Source organism: Eurosta solidaginis, chromosome 4 (assembly GCF_040869045.1).
Source record: "Eurosta solidaginis isolate ZX-2024a chromosome 4, ASM4086904v1, whole genome shotgun sequence".
In the NCBI taxonomy this organism is placed as follows: domain Eukaryota; kingdom Metazoa; phylum Arthropoda; class Insecta; order Diptera; family Tephritidae; genus Eurosta; species Eurosta solidaginis.
Window position 1 is genome coordinate 104247560 of NC_090322.1, and position 24827 is coordinate 104272386.

The window sequence follows — 24827 nt, forward strand, 5'->3', positions numbered from 1 at the left end:
AAGTGGGCGTGGTCCTTCTCCGATTTTGCTAATTTTTATTAAGTGTACATATAGTAATAGGAGTAACGTTCCTGCCAAATTTCATCATGGTATCTTCAACGACTGCTAAATTACAGCTTGCAAAAGTTTTAAATTACCTACTTTTAGAAATGGGCGGTGCCACGCCCATTGTCCAAAATTTTACTAATTTTCCATTCTGCGTCATAAGTTCAACTCACCTACCAATCGCTTTTTCTGTCTTTGGTAATGAATTATTGCACTTTTTCGGTTTTTCGAAATTTTCGATATCGAAAAAGTGGGCGTGGTTATAGTCCGATATCTTTCGTTTTAAATAGCGATCTGAGATGAGTGCGCAGCAACCTACATACAACCTGTTAACGGACGGACGGACGGACATGGCTCAATCAAATTTTTTTCGATCCTGATGATTTTGATATATGGAAGTCTATATCTATCTCGATTCCTTTATACCTGTACAACCAACCGTTATCCAATCAAACTTAATATACTCTGTGAGCTCTGCTCAACTGAGTATAATTAGCGAAATCAGGTGACGAACACGCCCACTTTAAAAAAATTTTTTTTTAAGTCAAAGTTTAACAAAAAATTTAATATCTTTGCAGTATAACAGTAAATTATGTCAACATTCGACTCCAGTAATGATATGGTGCAACAAAATACAAAGATAAAAGAAAATTTCAAAATGGGCGTAACTCCGCCCTTTTTCATTTAATTCGCCTAGAATACTTTTAATGCCATAAGTCGAACAAAAATTTACCCATCCTTGTGAAATTTGGTAGGGACATAGATTCTAAGACGATAACTGTTTTCTGTGAAAATTGGTTGAAGCCACGCCCGGTTTTTTTATACAGTCGACCGTCTGTCCTTCCGCTCGGCCGTTAACACGATAACTTGCGCAAAAAACGATATATCTTAACTAAACTTAGTTTACGTACTTATCTGAAGTCACTTTATCTTGGCATAAAATGTGGCCGAAATCCGACTATGACCACGCCGACTTTTCCGGTATCGAAAATTACGAAAAATGAAAAAAATGCCATAATTCTGTACCAAATATGAAAAAAGAGATGAAACATGGTAATTGGATTGGTTTTTTGACGCAAAATATAACTTTAGAAAAAGCTTTGTAAAATGGGTGTGACACCTACCATATTAAGTAGGGCTACTCCCTTTTAAAACCCTCATTAATACTTTTAATTTGATACCCATATCGTACAAACACATTCTAGAGTCACCCCTGGTCCACCCTTATTGCGATATCTCGAAAAGGCGTCCACCTATAGAACTGAGGCCCACTACGTTTTAAATAATCATTAACACCTTTCATTTGATACACATGTCATACAAACACATTCCAGGGTTACCCTAGGTGCATTTTGCTAAATGGTGATTTTCCCTTATTTTGTCTCCAAAGCTCTCAGCTGAGTATGTTATGTTCGGTTACACCCGAACTTAGCTTTCCTTGCTTTTTTGATGAAATAATTGTCATATATAATTGTCATAAATAGTCATAATTCAAAATTGCTATACATTTTGTCCGTAAACAAATAACTACAACAAAATTTCGTTAAGTCATTTTAAAATGAAGGTATCCTTCTTTGTTAAACTGTATTTCAGTATAACATTACAGACGTTTTCACATAAACCGTTTTTCTTCTCTCCTGAACATTTACATTTTTCAAGTTGTGACTCTTTTGTAGTTAGCGTGCGATATGTACATATGCACATGCATATTTGTGCTTACACAAACTATTTTGCTTCCGAATGCATTATTTTCTTTAATAAAATACGCTTGCTCTTTCAATAACAATTTCACAATTCAAAATATAGCATTACTTACGTTTTTCTTTGGCAAACAAAAAGCTTTTCTCGAAATTCAGCTCTTTTTCCAACTTTCTTCGGCAATATCAGCTTCATTTCAGTAAAATAACAAACAATATTACATATTTTTGAATAAACATTTTACACAAATTTTTTTAGTTACCGGTTAATTCTTCTAGCAACATTTCTTTCAGATGTTCACACATTGAACTGATTGAAGCTGCTACAAAATCATACCGTTATTAATGAGTTGCCACCTAACTATTATTCATTTAGTAGGTAGCGTATTGAATTAAATTGCAGATGTTTCTTCCGCAATATAATTTTAATTGACGAAGCGCACTAATTATCGAACTTCGTAATGTAGAATTAATATTTCGGTTGAACTTACGTTCGGGATCATTTGGGGACCCTTCTGGGGTAATTTCTGTATGGTTTTCGGGATCCGTCCGGGATCCCACCAGGGTAATTTCGTGATCATTTGGGGACCCTTCCGGTATACTTTTTGGATGGGTTTCGGGATCCCGTCAGGGTCATTTCGGGACTAAAGATATAGTTAAAAAAAACTAAAAAACTCGTTTATAGCATATCAAACTAAAAAGTGAAAAACAAATATAAACTGTATCGAAATAAAATTATAATAAAGTCTAAATATTAACCAACAAATTCAACTCAGAGTAAAAAAGCGTGAAGTGCCTTTTACTACTTTTCATAACTTTCCTCTCATAGATGGTTGCCAATAGAAGGATTGTTAAATTTTATTTAAATATAGCAAGCACCCTATGCTTTTAACTCTGAATTGAATTTTTCTGTTAATTACTTAGATTTTATTTTGAGGTGATTAATTATGATTTATTGTTCCATCTTCTACTACTGCAATATTTACTATTTGTACTTAAAAAATATTTTTCTATTATTTAATTCGGTTAGCTATTAAACCTTGCTTCTTTTTTTAGTTTTTAAACTGTTACATAACTAGAAACGTATAATAGCAAAACGAGCCCAAAAGTCTCTTTCCAAAACGGGCTGAAATGTGTATCAATTTTGAAGTTTATGAAGCACCGGCAACACTGCATAACATAAACGCTCAATATACATTTGTATGTAATTGCTCAGCTCCGCTCATCTTCAAACATACAAAAGCATTGTGAATGATGACAAAGTGTGTTATCTTATCTGTCAACTGCCTGACAGGCTGTTCAATATGGCGGCGCCTATCTTCAGCGGGTGATAGAAAGAGATACAGAATGAGACAGCGATAGTCATTTACAAATCAGGTGATCCAATCACTTTGTAATTTTGACGTTTATGCAGAAGATATCACACTTAGTCATCATTCACAATGTACAAAAGTATGTACTTACATATATATGGATGTAGGTAGGCAGGCATGCCTGAACACGGTTGCCATTTAAGCTGAGCATGCTTGGTATGTTTACATCTATGATTCAAGGTTCTTTGTACAGCATTTAAATACTTAGGTATTAAACTTTGGTCAGATCGTATTATTTTTGAACACGGACATATTTAAGCGCCAATGAAGTAAAAAATATTAATTTTTACTACGCATATTTTCTCTCAGTGTACAAGTGTGGAACACACAATATTTTGTTTTTAAAATGTGGGTTGCTTAGACCTCTATTGAAAAATTTTAGATGGAAGAAAATTCTAATCCGAATAAATAAACCTAGAACTACGTCGCTTTTACAATTTAGACAACAGAGATAGGGTCGGACATGTTTCATTTTATCAAATAAAAGTTGGCCTAGACCAATTCTGTGGCAAACCGAATAAAATTCCTTAAGACACATACTTTCTAGCTCCTTAGTGTAGTCCATGAATTCTTGCGGTGGCTTAACTAAATTACATCTATTGATTTGCCTTTGCTGAATGAAAAATAGATCATATGAAGCGTCATTTTCATCTAAAAACTGTAAGGGTTTGGAGCACGTATGCGTTTTGAAAATTTTGAAATAGAGATAGCCGCAGAAGTAGGCAAGGGCATTTGATCTAAGGAACGATACTTTAAAATGTTCTATATCAGACAGCCCTTAACCTATGAAATTCATGCTCAGATCGGGGAAGACCTTGAAACTCCTGCCATGAACTATGTATGTTGTCATTGCACACACCTTGCATTATATTATTAAGCTGTTCAGGAGAAAAAGTTTCATGTTGAGCAACGGGCTCACAGTTACCACGAATGACTACATTTTTGAATCGCAAACCCCAAGACTTTTTAAATAAATTGCAAAACATGTAAGGTGTTATCCTAACACTTCTGCCACCTCTTCTTATTTGGCCAAAAAAGACGTCTAGTCTGTAGATAAGTGAAACCTGACTGATAAAAATCACCACAGTCTAAGCAAGCTACTAATATTTATTATCCAACACTTGATATAGCTAAACTTATTGGTTATGTCCGTCCCTTTTTCATCTAAAACTTGAATGGTTTTTAGAAGACCTGCGGCTTCACGCAAAAATTCAATTTGTTCGGGTGTGGCCGAGAAAACTTGCCCAAGGCAAAATAGCATCACAATTTCGACTGTTGGAAATATCAAATAATTTATTTATAAATAAAATATATTCCGCGTTGTTTAAATAGCTTGTAGAGGGGGAATCCAAACTACCGGAGCTATACATGGAAAACATGCCAGAAGCCACTGTGTCGCTGAAAACCTGGCCAGTTGGCTTAATGCGTATCTTTTGAAAATTGTTGGGATTAATGTGTGCATCCGTGAGTTTTGGGGCACAACTCATACGGTTCTGGGAGTCTTTGCCATAAGAGTGAACAATATCGGACCAATTTATAGGGCGAGACTTAACACTTATCCGATTTTTGGAATTTTGTAGACAATTCCGCGTATTTTTTAATAAGTGTGGCCAGTCGCTGAAGAAATGTATATCCTTGCCATTTACTTGAAAATAGGGACGTTCTTCAGAGACACCTAAGGCATTAGCTAAACGTTTAATATTTGATCCCTGATCACTAACAAAATGGCAAAGTATTAAACCGATATTTTGCAGTTGGGTAATGGCCTCAAAAATGCATTTCTTGGCAACATCCCCGTCGCAAGAGTTATGAACAATAAAATAAGCTAAAGGATGAGACAAAGGCTCTCCGCCTATACCTTGTACCATAAAAGCAAATGCGCTATTACCTATTCGGCTGGTGCGATTCTCATCGCCATAGTCCTCTAAACCTACAATTTTATCAAATTTGGGAAAATATTGCATGTGGCTCTTTAATGCCATTTCATCGCACAAAATTTACACGAACTTTTGGCTCTTAATTCTAAACATTTAAGGGTACTATTACTACAGCCTAGTTCCCGTGGCCATTCCGAAACGAACTCTTCTAAAGTTCTTTCTGATGGAAACCTGAGGAGAGGCTTAAGGTGCCTATAAGCTAATGGGAAAATAAAGAATACACCTAAAGCCAATGTTTTGATATAACTGTCGTATCTACGACATTTTGGGTGGTGACTGTCAATTTTAAGGGAACCACTGAACTTATAGCCGGTGGAAGATTGCTACACAATTATAAATTTCTATATTCGGGTTTTCAGTCGTGATAGAGTGACTATGTTTCATTCAAAAACACGTATATACAAAGCAAAACTTGACGAAGAAGAACGCAGAGATTTATAAGTAAGAAATGTTGGTCAAATGAATATCTATATATATCGCAGGAGACACGTTTAACATCCAAGATGGAAGCACAGGAGGCACGCATTTCAGAAATGTCATCACAAATGTCATCTCAACTGGATTCGCAGGAGACACGCATAACATCTAAGATTGAAGCACAGGAGACGCGTATTTCCGAAATGTCGGCACAAATTTCAGCACAGATATCAACTCAGATCTCCACACAACTAGAAGAGTAGGAAGCCCGTATATCATCGAAACTGGAAGCGCATATGGAAGAAAAACTAACCCAGTTTCATGAAGGCTTCAGTGGTCGACAGGATTAAATAGAGGCAGAGATGGATGCTTTGAAAGATAGGATCCATGAATTACAATTGAACCGCCCAGCAGTTTCAACGAGTAATCCTAAGGTAAAAACACCATCCTTTGACAGTTCTGTTCCTTTCCAGGTCTTTAAACTACAGTTTGAGAAGACCGCAGCAGTGAACAACTGGAATGCTGAAGATAAAGTTGCTGCACTCTTCGTAGCATTGAAAGGACCAGCTGCCGAAATCTTACAGACTATTCCAGAGTACGAACGGAAGAGCTATGAAGTATTGATGACCGCTGTCGAGAGACGTTATGGAAGCGAGCATAGAAAACAGATATACCAAATGGAGTTACTGAACCGCTTCCAGAAGCCTGGTGAGACATTGCAAGAGTTTGCGTCGGGTGTTGAAAGGCTGGAACATCTTGCAAATGCGGACGCACCCGTGTAATACACTGAAAGGGTAAAGATTCAGAGCTTTATAAATGGCATACGGGTCGTCGAAACAAAGCGAGCTACATACACAAACCCAAAGCCAACATTCGCAGAAACGGTGTCACAAGCTCTGATTCAGGAAACAGCGTCGCTTCTGTGTAAGCCAGCACGCCTTGTGGAAGTAGAAAGGCCAGAGTGGGCAGACGCAATATTGGAGGCGCTGAAAGGATCGCAAAAGCGGAGTGAAAGAGTTATCAAATGCTTCAGATGCGGGAAGCCCGGTCACATTGCACGTCATGCGATCTTGGTCCTAATAGTTCCAAAAATGTGGGTGGCCATAAACGCAAAGTTGGAGGAGATGAGCAAGAGCGTGTCAGATGTAAAGAACGAAAACTTGGCCCAGCTATTGGATGTCCTGTGATATCTGTGTCGCAAATTGAAAGAAAATCGAGCAGTCTTGCCGTCGAAGGAAAGCTGGATGGCAAGGAGCATGTACTGACTGTAGATACGGGCGCATCTCATTCCTTGATTCGATCTGATTTAGTCAACAGGAGAGTAAAACCGTTACCTGGAGCAAGGTTGCGTACAGTCACAGGCGAGTATAACCAAGTCCAGGGAGAAGTGATATGTGAAGTCCTAATTGGGAAGGTCATGGTTCTACACAAATTCGTTGTGGCGGAGATCATTGATGAAGTCATATTGGGAGTGGACTTCTTAGTTGACCATGACATCAGGATCGATATGCCAAGAAAGATTATGCGCTATGAGAACCATGATGTGCCACTTAACTTCAGTTTGGAAGAAGGGTTCAGCAGTAATCGAGTGCTGGTGAAAGAGATTCGACAAAAACCGCAAAAGTCAAAGGCAGCAGATCGGGCAATGGTTGACGGAACGAATGGGCCAAACAAATCAAAACCGAAGGTACCTGTGAGAGAAACACTGGTATTGAAAAGCCCTAACGGACGTACTAAAACGAAGGAAAGAATTTCGCAGAAAGAATGCAAGGGTGGTTTCAAGCCAGAGCACACTACTGTTGTGAAGCGTCGGAACGATACTGATTATGCAAGGCAAATCCGTCCAGCGCAAGCTCTACGAAGTAGTTCATTGGCCAAACAACAGAGTGTGAAGGAACGAACCAGGGTATTGAGTAGTACGATGAAACACAGTTACGATGAGAACAATAATTCGAAAGGGTTCTTGGCGGGAGATTTGGTACTGTTATACAACCCTCACCGGCGGAAAGGTGTTCCATCCGAATTTCGGTGCATTTGGGAAGGCCCGCACAAAGTTCTGAAGAAGATCAGTCACACCATCTACCGCATACAAACCATTTGGAAACCACGAAGTAGAAGAGTGGTACATTTGGAAATGCTGGCAGCGTTTAGATCGAGAGACTGATCGGGACGATCAGACTTAGTTGGAGGGCAGTGTTACGAATGTTAGCAACACTAAGTGATACTCACATCCCTAGTCTGATGCTAAGTAAATGAAGTCACAACAACAGAAAAGCAGACAGTCACTTGTATCTACATAAACGAATAAATCATTACGTCTACACATATGTACGTACACGCAGCAGAGAAGAGATGCACAAACACATGCAGATATCTGAGATGCTCCCAAAAGTATGCAATTGTAATTGTGGAAGTGTCGCTCACAAATACAAGCATATGAGAAGCTATATACGTGCATCTGTAGTTATAATTATATGGCGGTGACTAAGTAAATTCTGGAAGCGCCTAGAAGATGCCACGAGGAAAACACAGAGTATAAAATCACCAGCGGTAGAGGCGCTACAAGCAGTTTCAGTTAAGCACGCTATCTGTCGGGCAATAGATCAGTTTCATTTAAGCTATCAGTCAGTTTGGTTATTAAGCCAGCTAGTTGCAAAGTATAAGTGTTATTGTGAAGTACTGTAATAAAGGACATTTTTCCATTATTCAATATTGGAGTTATTTATTCAACAGTTTAGTGATACGAACTTAGCAAAAGGGTAAATAAGAGGATTTGCAGTAAATTCGTTACAATATATATATATATGTAATTTTAATAAGTCTTTATATAACTGCGAAACTAAATTAAGTTATTTTAATTTCTTTATAAACTGTACTAGGCTCTGAAGAAGACCACAATAAACTGCCGAAACGCCGGCAATTAAATAATAAAGGCGTTTTTCTAATTATTTCGACTGAAAACCCGAATATAGAAATTTATAATTAAAACCAAAACAGTCGGTAGTATTAACATGAACATTGCTACACAATTTACGGACGGAATCGAAACCCTCCTCCAAATCCGATAACTCTTTTTTCAAATTGTTTAGTTTGGTGGCCATCTCTGCTAATTGGTACATTAAATATATGATATTCTTATCCTTTTCTTCTAGGGCGGCCTTTAATTTTAAATTCTATTCTTCGAGTCTCTTTTCTCTGCTTGCTCTAGAGGTTAAGCTTAAATTTGTTTCACTTCTCCTCTGTACAACCATTGGGTCTATTGCTAAATAATCATTATAAAGCCATATTTCGGTGTCCAATAAATATATTTCCTCCTGGCTTTCTTCTACCACGGCAGCAAGTATATATAAGTTGCTTGCTTCATTAAATGATTGTGAACTATCGAAAATTGGTGCAAAGTCCTCAGTTCCTAACTGGACAACAGAATTAGGATCTATATTTTCAGATAAAGCACTGGGATCAGGCACATTTGTTGGCAGATTTCGATCCGAAACAGCTTCTGAAAGTAGTTTCCTTCCCATCTTCATTTTTTTGGAGAAGTGTAGATCACACAAAGAGATTCTTTTACTATATGGTTTGCTGAGTAGAACTTTTATTATTTAAAACGACCATAAAAGCTCTACCCAGCAAACCATATAGTTTCAAATTGGTCTAAATAAAAATCGTAAAAGAGATTCTTTGTTTTGGTTTGTCGCACACCCAAGCGATTCATCCAAAGCAAATATCTACAGGGATTATTAAAGCGAAACCGTAAGAAATTTCCTGTACTAAATATAAGGGCAATAATCTCACTCTAGAATCCGAAAAAAGCGTAGAATATTTTCCAAATTTTCTAGACTATATGGGCTTGGGTATGGGAAATTCAGAAACCGTAGACAATTTTGTTGTTATGTGTAGAAAACTTTTGACAGTAAAGTGAAATGAAAAATTTTCTGGGTTTTCTATTTTTTTTTAGAGAGAGAATACCCTAATAGTTATTTATTGTTAGCAAACCTAACGGCATTATTTTTTTTGTTTTAATAAATTACATTGCCGCATTGTTAAAAGGAATTATTTATTTTTATCATGTCGAATCTTATTTTTCGATTTGCTACTGCACTGACTTACAACCAATGATATGAAATAGACATGCAGTAAAACTGAATAGTACTTACATTTACCTTATCTTCATTCAAAATACAATATGAAACCACTCATCTACCGGGTTTCAAAACACCAAAGTTAGATTCATCTTTTTGAAATGTCTAATATTTCCTACACTCAATTGAGAAAAAGAAGATGAGGATTAAAAAATACAAAATTTCGACTTAGTACGAGATATTTCATAAAAATTCTTAGGCAGCGAATATCTTCATAAAATATATATACATTAATTGCAATTTTAGTAAGTTCAATTGACTAATATACTCGACGCAAATAAATAAATGCACAAATTATTTAAAATACTAATTTCAAATTAGTTTCTATAAAAAATGCAATAAAAATGTACTCGGGTACTCTGGCTACTTTAGATCTAGCAACACCATGCATGCAACAAAGTTAATATTAAATGTTATATATTATTAAAATTGCTTTAACTAATTATTTGGACGAAAATTCACAACTTCTACCTATATTAAAAAAATTTCGAAGGATCATCAATTCAATCAATATTACAAAATCCAATAGTTTTGACAATTATTTTGGGGCGTTTTTTGCTCTGGTTCCCGCTTTTTTGCATTTCAGTTGTTCAGAGGGATTTATCTTCTAGTTGTTGCTGGCAGCAATCATAGATAAATCCCTCGTGAGAGCGAAAATATGAGAGGTAAACAAAAGATTCGTATCAAGACATCTTTGATTTCGTTTTGCTATCGGCGGTAAGAACGTTCAGAAGAAGTACGGAGTACGTGCTAAGCGCTAAGCTCGCCGTACAAAGTACAAATTCTGATAAGTGGAATTTTATATTCTGGATGAAGTACGGAGTACGTGGTAAGCGCTAAGCTCGCCGTACAAAGTACAAAGTTGTAGTGTGCACAGCGATGGTTAGCCGCTGCAAAGCAGAGACATTTTCCGAAGTTCGATAAACAATTTAGTATAAATAGTTTAACTTTAGCTGTGGAATACATTTATGTGAATTTATAAACATTTTTGCGAACTAAAAATAAACAATTATAACGAAAATGAGAGTAAATACAAAGAAAATAAAAACAAACAATTTAAATAAATACAAACAATTTAAACTCTACACTTTGCTTATTTTCTGTTGCTGGCTTATTTTCCAAATTTGAATTGAACGAATTTTGTAGGACTGAACAATAGTTAAGCATATCGAAGGTGTAAATGAGTTACTCCGTCAGAAAATACACCGCAGATAAATAACTGGAATTAGGGGTGATAGAGGCGTTGTTGCCATATTGCAATTGAAAATATGGTTTGTGTGATGTGGGGGCGCGTTACAAGTAGTACATACATTATGTATGTCGGGGCAGGTTCTGAATACAGAAGGGTTTAACCTGTTACAGTATCCAGATCAAAGTTGAGCTAGAGTGACGCGCATCTCCCTGGGGAGGTTGCTTTCCTCTACTGTGAGTTTAGGGTATTTAACTTTAAGAACGGGATTCACCGGGCATCTCCTGGCATGGAGTTCCAATGCGTTTTGGTGGATTCCTCTGAGAACCTTTTTGTGATCTTTTTCTTCGTACGGCTGAGTTCTCAGGTGCCGTTTTTCCTCATAATGCTTGCGGAGATGACTTCTTAAGTTGCTGGTACACGGATCCTCTTTAATCAGTTGCTTGTTGTGAGACCCAGGTTTCTGGGTATTCAGCAGAAACTTTTATTCAGCACTTTATTTCTCTTTAGGTACATTTGCGGATGGATGCTCGCCAAAATGTAGATGCCGATCGCGGTTACTTGTTAGTTGAATGTGACTGTAAGTGGGATAAGGAATTGTTTGTCAAAACCAATTAACAGAACATTAACATGCAGATATCATTATTAACCAATGTTTATAAAGCTATTTATATACACCGTTATTTTTACAACTGGATTAACTCTGGTTATAAGCTATCTAGTATGAATAAGTAACACCACAAAAAATCTAGTCAAAGAACCATTCATAAATTAACTAGGATGAATAAGCCCACAATGAGAGTAAAAATATGCGTGAAGGAAGTCGACTCAATTTAGCTATGGAGTGCCCATGTCTGATCTATATGGATGTTTTTGCAAAAAAATATGTAAGGATGTATCTTCTGACAGGAACTACCCAATCTATATGGTATACGTATAATTGGGGCCTCTCCCGGTACTTACTTTCTTTGATTAATTGAATAATAATTGAAAATTATTTGTTATTCCAATTTATTACCATATCGAACAATACGCCACCTATTGCTCTATATACAATAAGGAGAAAAGCGTACAAAATATTCATTATGCAAGTGGGCATGCAAATAGGTCCTGGGATCCAAGTCCTTCTACCATCCACAATCCAGTCATCCTAAACATTTTTAACTTACGTTGTTTTTTTAAACCATTAATTTATAAAATTTGTATATTTCTTTTCCATAAATGCAGAAGAAAGAGACATATCTTTAGATGAAATTTATGACGACAACGAAAAGCCGAAAACTTATCACCAAAGTAAGTGATGCCTAAACATTTCTTTTATCTCTAAAATTATGTAAAGAGAAATCATTACGAATCCTAAAAAAGATACGTTGTACATATTGGTCGGGACTTTGCGAACTAATATTTTTGTTTTTGTTTTCTAGTTGAACAAAAGTTTAAATTTAAATGACATTAAATGTTCATTCGAAATATAATATTTCAGTGACTTAAATAAAATAATGTATCCTAGGGAGAAGATCGAGGTGGACTACCGGAAGGATATTCCGGATTATAGGCATTTTGCTAGGGCACGTGTTTCAGCGAACCCTGCAGAACCTGAGAGATCTCTAAGAATGCTGAACCCGGCTTTGCCGTCGCAGGCCTGGAGTGTGATACTGGTCGAGTATGAAGTAAGGCCTATAGGGCAGGTTGTCTTGGCCCAAAATGAGGCTGCTCTCGAGCCCCTTAAACAGCGCAATGGACGTTCGCAATATGGCATCGTCGAGGTCGTAATTTACGTGTACCGTGACGACGCACAGGTCGCATCTCTTTCGGTCGCTGCATTGGCCATGGACATTGAAGCACCCGCGGAGAAACGGGAGCTCTTCGACGTGGCATGGTATCAGCACGTCATGGTGCAGTAGGAGCATGGTCATGACAAAGTCATCTTAAGGGTGTTCCAGATAAGCCTACACAAATCTAAATAGCCTCGTCTGCTCCCATTAGTCATTAGTCTAAAGATGACGATAATGTGGTGCTCAACCAACACTGAGTAAATAAATCAAGACTTTACAGTTTGGGGGCCATGGATCTAGGTTCATCCTAGCTGCAGAAGAACACTCGTGGTGAGTCACTAACGTGATAGTTTGCAATGTAGGTAATGAACCAACTTTTATAACTGGAAATTTCAACGAGGTCGTAGATCTCACTATTTGTGAGCGGAGTTACTATGCAGCTTGCTGTATACAAGCTTAGTGCGAATATTAAGTGTAGAGCAAGCTGACGTTTAGTGCTAGCGGGAGTATATAAACTTGACGACTGTAAGCTGCGCATCGTCAAGTTTATTTTGTTTGTAATTGAGTCAATATGATCGCCACCCGAGAGCCCAAAATTTATTATTTATAGTAACTTTGTTAGTCAGGAAAATCCACGGAGACGGCTATTCATAGTCTCACGGTAAAAACCGAAAAGACTCTAGAGTCAAAAAATATAACCCTCTGCTTTTTTATTGATATATGAGGGGCTTTCGATAACACAACACATCAAGCTATCGAACAAGCTATGATTGACAAGGACATAAGCCCTATAATAATACGATGGGTGCTGTCTATGTTAAAGAGTAGAAAAATCCATTTGGAACTGGGAGGGACAAATGAATCAATTGCGGCCACAATAGGATGCCCACAAGGTGTGCTCTCCCCTCTCCTGTGGACCCTGGTCATAGATGACCTCCGTCAGTTAATGAACACCAAGGGGTTTGACACACAAGGATATGCAGATGACCTAGTTATTTGCATCACAGGGATGCACGAAGATACAATATCAGATCGCATGCAACAAGCCCTTTGCATCATAGAGACGTGGTGCGATACCAAAGGATTGTCTATAAATCCTAACAAAACTATTATATTGCCTTTCACCCAGAACCATCCCTGGGTGGTACAAAAATACAATTATCAATGGAGGCTAAATAGCTAGGGGACACACTGCATAGAACCCTCACGTGGAATGCTCATTTGGATGCTATCCTAAACAAAACATCATGAGCTTTCTTCGCCTGTACTCGTCTCTACGGCAAAACATGGGGGATTTGTCCAAAAATGGTATATTGGACATTTAATACTGTTGTAAGGCCAATAATCACCTATTCTTTCCTAGTTTGGTGGCAGAAGGCCACGCAAAGAACGGCAACGGCTAAACTAAGCAAACTGCATCGATTAGTTTGCGTTGGCATAACGGGTGCGATGAGAACCGCCCCTGCTGGCGCACTTAGTGCTTTAGTGGGAATACCTCCCTTCCCTATTCTGATAGAGAAAGAGGCAACACTAGGTGCACTAAGACTTCCAAATATTTCTGAGTTGAAGGAAGGAAATCCCTCATCACTACTGCGTGTCGTAATGTCCCCTAAGCTCAGAATCTCACGGAACTTTGAAGTATCCATTGTGGACCGGACCAACTGGGAAATAGGGAATCCTTATAACGACCCTGACTCAGAGGTCTGGTACACGGATGGATCGAAATTCGATGACGGAGGGACTGGAGCTGGCACCTATGGGCCAAACTTCAAAAAATCGATACCAATGGGATGCCATCTCACCATATTTCAGGCAGAAATTCATGCAATAGAGGTCTTAGATAGAGAATGTCTGCGGAGAGGTTCAACATCGAAGAGGGATGGATTCCCGGACATCAGAGACATGAAGGTAATGAGCATGCAGATTACCTAGCAAAGCAGGGTGCTACATCAGCATTCTATGATCCAGAGCACACACCAGGGAACCTATAAGTAACTGGGAAACTAAACAATTCAGACGTCACTGGATTGATTGCCCAGGGAAAAGGCAGTCCAAACTGTTTATACTTCCGGCAACGAAAGTATCACTCAAACTCATTAACCTAAGCAGGGAGGACCTAAGAACTCTTAGTGGGTACTACACGGGACACTGCGGTCTACGATATCACCTAAGTAAATTAAATCTATGTGATACGCACATTTTTCGTGTCTGTGAGCTGGATGATGAAACGCCAGTTCACATTCTCTGCGAATGCGTCGCTCTAGCTAGGCAGAGACTATCCCATCTAGGTGGTGGGACTCTTAATCCCTATGTGATATGGAGTAAAAAGCCTGAAGAGGTACTTAGATACATCAACAACCTCCAGATACAAAATTAGGCTGAAAGGTCTTGCACAATAGATCTGCACAAATGCCGCAGTGCTTCCAGAATAATAATAATAACTAGTATTGCCCGTGGTCGAAATTCGACCAACTTGTATTTTTTTCAACTCACTCTATGCATCCAGTGTTGGGGTAGTGCAATAATGCATTAATAGTTGAGCAGTGAGTGGAAATATAGCAAACTGATCTATCTTACTTAAAGTTCTCATTAAAATTTTGAATTTGACCTAAGACGTTATAATCTGTGATTGTATTTTCTTAAATTTTCTACAAACTTTTCAAATGGAATTATAAGTTTTGGTATGGAGCTCCTTAAAAAAATATAACAAATATGTAAAATCAAATGAAATTTACATAGAATTGTGGTGAAATTACTTGAAATTGAATTGAAAATTAGCTTTTTCCACACTACCCGGGAGATACGCCGTTGGCGCGCTACCGAAGTTAGTTTTGGGTGCCCGGTTCCCCAGTAGGCCTATATCACCAATATAAACTACATATACATATATCGCCCATTTACTTCAATAGCGTCATAATTCAAAAAACACGAATTTTTAGTTAAGAACAAAGAAATGTACTAAAGGAATTTAACCTATCTCACACCACCGGTTAGGTATGCAATTGGCGCTTTACTATTACATATGTATTTATAATTAATTAAATTAAATTATAATTAATTAAATAATTATAAATACATATGTAATATGTAAACGAAAACGAAAATTTCGAATAGAATAGATGATACTTTCATAAAAAATAAAATAAAAATATAAAAATAAATTAGCATAAAAGACAATATACAAATTTTAATGTAATATCTTTGTAGCAAATTTAATATACAACGTGATAAAAGATAATATAATAAAATAAAATAAGAAATATCAAAATAAATTAGCATAAAAGACAATATACACATTTTAATGTAATATCTTTGTAGCAAATTTATTTATTTTTTGTTCACTATAAGACGTGCTATATCTAAAATGAGCATAAAATCTGGAAATGCAAAAAACATTTGTGTCAAATTTGCAATTAATTGTTATAAATAAATAAATTTAGTGAGTTTGAACGAAAGTTGACTCATTATTTCTTATTTCATTTTTTTTAAAGCACCTAAAATGAAAAAACAAGGAACCTGTTAAATAAAGACCTATGCCTTTACGTTTAATTAAAATTTGTCCAAAAAAATAGGCCGGTTAAGTTATTACTTCTCTTTAAAGTTTTTTTGTGCGCTAACAATTATTTTAGAACAATTTTTCAAGGATTTTGGTACAAACCAATATAGGTAATTGGCAACAATGGGAAACAATATTTTATTTCAACAGAAAATGAGCTAAGCAGTAGTTCTCTCACCGTTTGGCGTGTACAAATATATACATATGTAGAGATGAAACATTTGAGCAACGCGACAATTGAGCGTTTGGAGCTATGTACTCAGGAGGGTTTGTGAACATAATGCGTCCTACAGATGGCAATTTCGATAGTTGCACAGATTTTCGAATTTACAAAAAAAAATTTTCTATTAATTATAAACAAATAGAGTAATATTTGTTAACAAAAATAGGCCTATGCACTGCGGCTGATCAATACGAATCGATTCATATAACTTTTATATGATTTTACATATGCTAAGTATGCGAAACAGCCTGTCAATTGATTGTATGGAAATTTTGTTAGCGTATTAATATATAGATAGTAGAGTAATATACGGCCTATGCAATATTTCGACCTAAAATCGAAAACGTTTTTTTTTCGTTTAATATACAACGTGAAATTTTCTGATTCAATCAAAATGCATTTAAATAATAATAAACTAAGTTGAAATAAATGATAATATAATAAAATAAAATAAGAAATATCAAAATAAATTAGCATAAAAGACAATATACAAATTTTAATATAATATCTTTGTAGCAAATTTATTTATTTTTTGTTCACTATAAGACGTGCTATATCTAAAATGAGCATAAAATCTGGAAATGCAAAAAACATTTGTTTCAAATTTGCAATTAATTGTTATAAATAAATAAATTTAGTGAGTTTGAACAAAAGTTCACTCATTATTTCTTATTTCATTTTTTTAAAGCACCAAAAATGAAAAACAGAATCTGTTAAATAAAGACCTATGCTTTTACGTTTAATTAAAATTTGTCCAAAAAAATAGGCCGGTTAAGTTATTACTTCTCTTAAAAGTTTTTTTGTGCGCTAACAATTATTTTAGAACAATTTTTTAAGGATTTTGTTACAAACCAATATAGGTAATTGGCAACAATGGGAAACAATATTTTATTTCAACAGAAAATGAGCGAAGCAGTAGTTCTCTCACCGTTTGGCGTGTACAAATATATACATATGTAGAGATGAAACATTTGAGCAACGCGACAATTGAACATTTGGAGCTATGTACTCAGGGGGGTTTGTGAACATAATGCGTCCTACAGATGGCAATTTCGATAGTTGCACAGATTTTCGAATTTAAAAAAAACTTTCTATTAATTATAAACAAATAGAGTAATATTTGTTAACAAAAATAGGCCTATGCACTGCTGCTGATCAATACGGATCGATTCATGTAACTTTTATATGATTTTACATATGCTAAGTATGCGAAACAGCCTGTCAATCGATTGTATGGAAATTTTATTAGCGTATTAATATAATAATAATAACTTTGTTAGTCCAAGGCTGTAAGACCTGCACATGATCTTCGACAGTTTGCCGCCCCTGCCTGGTTTCGTGCTAGTTTAAACTATTTTCCTCCAATATTTTTACTGCTTTGGTCACTGCTACTACTCCCGCCTAAAAACATTACTGTGATCTGATAGCTTGTAGGATCTGTTTACTTCCGGATCAGCGCAGAATACAGCAGACCATACTCCGTTCATTACTTTGGAATCGGTGTACATCGATCGGCTCATGCTGCCACAATGCATTGGGTATCGTTGCAGTTAACGGAATGTCGTTCGCTACCAGGTCTAGAGATTGCATGAGCAGAATGGCATACAGTTCAGCCATCGGGGTTGTTTTTCAGGGCTCACGTTTTGCTAAGCATTGGTAGCCTGCATTCCCCTCTAATTTTTTGAGGTAGGTCCTAAATGTTGCCGCCACCAAACAAGGACAGCATTTACAATCACTGTAAATACCTAATGAGAGATAGGTGGCAATAGACCACCTATACAACTCAGCATTCTTTTACATACATATATCGTCGTCGAAGCCTTTTTCATTCTCTCCTCCAACTTGAGCTTCCACGACAACTAACTATCTAGAATAATGGATATTTTTTACATGGTTTCTCCTGCAGGGCGACCCCTGCTAGCTTAGGCCTAGTCCAATTTGCAAACAAGACAATATCCATATTTAAGATGCTCAACTATGTTTGTTCCGAAGAGTCTGATCCATCAAAGAGCTAATTGCTGGAAGACACTTTCTATTTATGACCTCTGCAACGTTGTTGCTGTTGTAGCGCTTAAGACTCTCCACGAAGGCTTTGGGAGTGTTATCGTTGTTAATGGTCGTTTGCTGGATATAGATCCGGTACGTTCCGGTACTAGGACACGATTTAATAAGACCACATTGAACCTTTTAGGTTATTCCGCCCTCACCTCCTAGTTCCATGAGGAACTTGGGGTTGCCAGAGCCTCGGATGCTAAAGAAATAGGATTTGCCACGGGTAGGTCAGGTTGACAATTGTGTTACAGAACCTATAAATTGCGCTGGAAACCCCTTGAAGGTTGCACTACACAACCCCTTGAATAATTTGGGTATTATAGTTGCCTTTTACGACAGGCATACCTGCCGCGGGTGTATTCTTAGCCGCCTAACCCACTGGGGACCACTACACTACAAAATAAAATGTTAATTTTCTAGATAATATTACCTGACTAAAGGAGTCGAATGCTTTGGAAATGTCAGTTTATATGTTAGATGGCTCTTGTCAAAAGGAATCCGGATATGATCTTAAATCTTCAGCAGTTCAGTAACACTACTGTAATTTTCCTGAAGAGCGATTTCAGAGGAAAAAGTTGGTATAAATAGAAATCTTTCCATGCCTTAGTAAATTACTGTTCGGACGAAGGTCATACGGAAATAAGCATTTTTTTGCAACTGTTAACACCGTTGCTACCTTCCATTGGAAATAATCTTAAAGACATACCTCGCGACATTATATTCAAATATATTCAGACAGACTGTGTTGCTTTGAAACAAAGATTTTCGCAACGGATAAAGGGAGGGGTTGTGTCACAGACGTACTACTGGAGAGGAAAGCATTATTTACTGTGTCAGGGGATAGCGTACAGTCAGCCTTTTCCTTGATATGCACCTGCAATTTCCGAATATTGCAGCACAAGGCGCTGGTTGCCAGAGAGGTGTTCAGCTTCGAGCCTTAGTATGCTCGCTTTTCATGCCTTGATATGGTAGTCGTTCTAATTCTTGTCAGCTTAAAGGCATCCCGATTATCCTGGGTAGAGTCTCTTCGCCATGCTACTGCACTTTGTTCCTTTCTTTACGAGCAGCTTGCACCTTCTTGTGCAACCATTGACACGACGAACATTTAGCTGCTTCTACACTAACAGGCACAAGCTTGTCAAAGGCACATTAAGGAATACTTACAAGAAATACAAGTTTTTCGTCAGTAGTTTCGAGGAGCCAGTAAAACCGTAGTCAATGTTGCTGAATATATACAATTTTATTTCAGATGGCTTAGTTAAGGCCGACGCAGACACAAAGCCTTCGACTACTGCAGGCAAAATATAATATAAATAACAAGAACCCAAATCTTGAGAGAAGGAACATTTTTTGAACGTCACTATTTTTTTCCCGCCAATTTATAAGAAAAACAAGTAAGGAAGGTTAAGTTCGGGTGTAACCGAACATTTCATACTCAGTTGAGAGCTATGGTGACAACATAAGGGAAAATAACCATATAGGAAAAGGAACCGAGGGAAAACCTGGAATGTGTTTGTATGACATGTCTATCAAATGAAAGGCACTAAAGAGTATTTTATGAGGGAGTGGGCCATAGGTCTATAGGTGGACGCCATTTAGGGATATCGCCATAAAGGTGGATCAGGGTTGACCCTAGAATTTGTTTGTACAATATGGGTATCAAAAGAAAGGTGTTACTGAGTAGTTTAAAGGGAGTGATCCTTAGTTCCATAGCTGGACGCCTTTTCGAGATATCGCCATAAAGGTGGACCAGGGGTGACCCTAGAATTTGTTTGTACGATATGGGTATCAAAAGAAAGGTGTTACTGAGTATTTTAAAGGGAGTGATCCTTAGTTCCATAGCTGGACGCCGTTTCGAGTTATCGCCATAAAGGTGGACCAGGGGTGACCCTAGAATTTGTTTGTACGATATGGGTATCAAATTAAAGGTATTAATGAGGGTTTTAAAATGGAGTGGTGGTAGTTGTATAGGTGGTCGCCTTTTGGAGATATCGCCATAAAGGTGGACCAGGGTTGACCCTAGAATTTGATTGTACGATATGGGTATCAAATGAAAGGTGTTACTGAGTATTTTAAAGGGAGTGATCCTTAGTTCCATAGCTGGACGCCGTTTAGAGATATCGCCATAAAGGTGGACCAGGGGTAACCCTAGAATTTGTTTGTACAATATGGGTATCAAAAGAAAGGTGTTACTGAGTATTTTAAAGGGAGTGATCCTTAGTTCCATAGCTGGACGCCGTTTCGAGATATCGCCATAAAGGTGGACCAGGGGTGACCCTAGAATTTGTTTGTACGATATGGGTATCAAATTAAAGGTATTAATGAGGGTTTTAAAAGGGAGTGGTGGTAGTCGTATAGGTGGTCGCCTTTTCAGAGATATCGCCATAAAGTATTTTAAAGGGAGTGATCCTTAGTTCCATAGCTGGACGCCGTTTCGAGATATCGCCATAAAGGTGGACCAGGGGTGACCCTAGAATTTGTTTGTACGATATGGGTATCAAATTAAAGGTATTAATGAGGGTTTTAAAATGGAGTGGTGGTAGTTGTATAGGTGGTCGCCTTTTCAGAGATATCGCCATAAAGGTGGACCAGGGGTGACTCTAGAAAATGTGTTTGTACGATATGGGTATAAAATTAAAGGTATTAATGAGGGTTTTAAAACGGAGTGGTGGTAGTTGTATAGGTGGTCGCCTTTTGGAGATATCGCCATAAAGGTGGACCAGGGGTGACTCTAGAATGCGTTTGTACAATATGGGTATCAAAAGAAAGGTGTTACTGAGTATTTTAAAGGGAGTGATCCTTAGTTCCATAGCTGGACGCCGTTTCGAGATATCGCCATAAAGGTGGACCAGGGGTGACCCTAGAATTTGTTTGTACGATATGGGTATCAAATTAAAGGTATTAATGAGGGTTTTAAAATGGAGTGGTGGTAGTTGTATAGGTGGTCGCCTTTTCAGAGATATCGCCATAAAGGTGGACCAGGGGTGACTCTAGAATGTGTTTGTACGATATGGGTATAAAATTAAAGGTATTAATGAGGGTTTTAAAATGGAGTGGTGGTAGTTGTATAGGTGGTCGCCTTTTGGAGATATCGCCATAAAGGTGGACCAGGGGTGACTCAGGAATGCGTTTGTACAATATGGGTATCAAAAGAAAGGTGCTAATGAGTATTTTAAAAGGGGGTGGGCCTTATTTCTATAGGTGGGTGCCTTTTCGAGGTATCGCAACTTAGACTTTGTTTGTACGATATGGGTATCAAATGAAAGGTGTTAATGAGTATTTTTAAAAGGGAGTGGGTCTTGGTTCTATAGGTGGTCGCTTTTTCGAGATATCGCCATAAAGGTGGACCAGGGGTGACTCTAGAATATGTTTGTACGATATGGGTATCAAATGAAAGGTGTTAATGAGTATTTTAAAAGGGCGTGGGGCTAAGTTCTATAGGTGGACGCCTTTTCGAGATATCGCCATAAAGGTGGACCAGGGGTGACTCTAGAATGTGTTTGTACGATATGGGTATAAAATTAAAGGTATTAATGAGGGTTTTAAAAGGGAGGGGTGGTAGTTGTATAGGTGGCCGCCTTTTCGAGATATCGCCATAAAGGTGGACCAGGGGTGACTCTAGAATGCGTTTGTACAATATGGGTATCAAACGAAAGGTGTTAATGAGTATTTTAAAAGGGCGTGGGGCTTAGTTCTATAGGTGGACGCCTTTTCGAGATATCGCCATAAAGGTGGACCAGGGGTGACTCTAGAATGTGTTTGTACAATATGGGTATAAAAAGAAAGGTGCTACTGGGTATTTTAAAGGGAGTGGCCTTAGTTCTATAGGTGGAAGCCGTTGCGAAATATCGCCATAAAGGTGGACCAGGGGTGACTCTAGAATATGTTTGTACGATATGGGTATAAAATTAAAGGTATTAATGAGGGTTTTAAAAGGGAGTGGTGGTAGTTGTATAGGTGGCCGCCTTTTCGAGATATCGCCATAAAGGTGGACCAGGGGTGACTCTAGAATGCGTTTGTACAATATGGGTATCAAACGAAAGGTGTTAATAAGTATTTTAAAAGGGAGTGGGCCTTAGTTCTATAGGTGGAAGCCGTTGCGAAATATCGCCATAAAGGTGGACCAGGGGTGACTCTAGAATGTGTTTGTACGATATGGGTATAAAATTAAAGGTATTAATGAGGGTTTTAAAAGGGAGTGGTGGTAGTTGTATAGGTGGTCGCCTTTTCGAGATATCGCCATAAAGGTGGACCAGGGGTGACTCTAGAATGCGTTTGTACAATATGGGTATCAAACGAAAGGTGTTAATGAGTATTTTAAAAGGGAGTAGGCCTTAGTTCTATAGGTGGAAGCCGTTGCAAAATATCGCCATAAAGGTGGACCAGGGGTGACCCTAGAATTTGTTTGTACGATATGGGTATCAAATTAAAGGTATTAATGAGGATTTTAAAAGGGAGTGGTAGTAGTTGTATAGGTGTTCGCCTTTTCAGAGATATCGCCATAAAGGTGGACCAGGGTGACTCTAGAAAGCGTTTGTACAGTATGGGTATCAAACGAAAGGTGTTAATGAGTATTTTAAAAGGGAGTGGGCCTTTGTTCTATAGGTAGAAGCCGTTGCGCAATATCGCCATAAAGGTGGACCAGGGGTGACTCTAGAATGTGTTTGTACGATATGGGTATAAAATTAAAGGTATTAATGAGGGTTTTAAAAGAGAGTGGTGGTAGTTGTATAGGTGGTCGCCTTTTCGAGATATCGCTATAAAGGTAGACCAGGGGTGACTCTAGAATATGTTTGTAAGATATGGGTATCAAATGAAAGGTGTTAATGAGTATTTTTAAAGGGCGTGGGGCTTAGTTCTATAGGTGGACGCCTTTTCGAGATATCGCCATAAAGGTGGACCAGGGGTGACTCTAGAGCGTGTTTGTACGATATTGGTATCAAATTAAAGGTATTAATGAGAGTTTTAAAAGGGAGTGGTGGTAGTTGTATATGTGAAGGCGTTTTCCAGATATCGACCAAAATGTGGACCAGGGTGACCCAGAACATCATCTGTTGGATACCGCTAATTTATTTATATATGTAATACCTGCCAAGATTTCAAGGGTTTTTTATTTCGCACTGCAGAACTTTTTCATTTTCTTCTACTTAATATGGTAGGTGTCACAACCATTTTACAAAGTTTTTTCTAAAGTTATATTTCGCGTCAATAAACCAATCCAATTACCATGTTTCATCCCTTTTTTCGTATTTGGTATAGAATTATGGCAATTTTTTCATTTTTCGTAATTTTCGATATCGAAAAAGTGGACGTGGTCATAGTCGGATTTCGTTCATTTTTTATACCAAGATAAAGTGAGTTCAGGTAAGTACGTGAACTAAGTTCAATAAAGATATGTCGATTTTTGCTCAGGTTATCGTGTTAACGGCCGAGCGGAAGGAAAGACGGACGACTGTGTAGAAAAACTGGGCGTGGCTTCAGTTAACGTCATCAAATCTATGCCCCTACCAAATTTCAAAAGGATTGGTAAATTTTTGTTAGACTTATGGCATTAAAAGTATCCTAGACAAATTAAATTAAAAAGGGCGGAGCAACGCTCATTTTCATATTTTCTTTTATTTTTGTATTTTGTTGCACCATATCATTACTGGAGTTGAATTTTGACATAATTTACTTATATACTGTAAAGATATTAAATTTTTTGTTAAAATTTAACTTTAACAAAAAATTTTTTTTAAGGTGGGCGTGGTCGTTCTCCGATTTTGCTAATTTTTATTAAGCACACATATAGTAATAGGAGTAACGTTCCTGCTAAATTTAATCATGATATCTTCAACGACTTCCAAATTACAGCTTGCAAAAGTTTTAAATTACCTTCTTTTAAAAGTGGGCGGTGCCACGCCCATTGTCCAAAATTTTACTAATTTTCTATTCTGTGTCATAAGTTCAACCCACCTACCAAGTTTCATCGCTTTATCTGTCTTTGGTAATGAATTATCGCACTTTTTCGGTTTTTCGAAATTTTGGATATCGAAAAAGTGGGCGTGGTTATAGTCCGATATCGTTCATTTTAAATAGCGATCTGAGATGAGTACTCAGGAACCTACATACCAAATTTCATCAAGATACCTCAAAATTTACTCAAGTTGTCGTGTTAACGGACGGACGGACGGACGGACATGGCTCAATCAAATTTTTTTTCGATTCTGATGATTTTGATATATGGAAATCTATATCTATCTCGATTCCTTTATACCTGTACAACCAACCGTTATCCAATCAAAGTTAATATACTCTGTGAGCTCTGCTCAACTGAGTATAATTAAAAGGAGCACGACGCAAATTGGAATAGAAGCTCGGCCCAAAATCTCTTCGCAGCTTATCGCGCCTTACATTTATTTATTTTATTTATAACTATTTTTTT

The 24827-nt window shown here is 37.5% G+C and overlaps 1 protein-coding gene across 5 annotated transcripts in view; it reads left to right on the forward strand.

The window, feature by feature from the left end:
* RhoGAPp190 (Rho GTPase-activating protein 190) overlaps positions 1 to 24827 on the forward strand; it is a 377159-nt gene that overhangs the window by 237387 nt on the left and 114945 nt on the right. For 3 of the 5 annotated variants that reach the window (XM_067782351.1, XM_067782350.1, XM_067782353.1), the window contains one exon: positions 12025 to 12090. The exons of the other annotated variants lie outside the window; for them this stretch is intronic. In XM_067782351.1, the coding sequence (XP_067638452.1) occupies positions 12025 to 12090 (66 nt within the window). The remainder of the gene's footprint in view (positions 1 to 12024; positions 12091 to 24827) is intronic. 5 annotated transcript variants of the gene reach the window in all.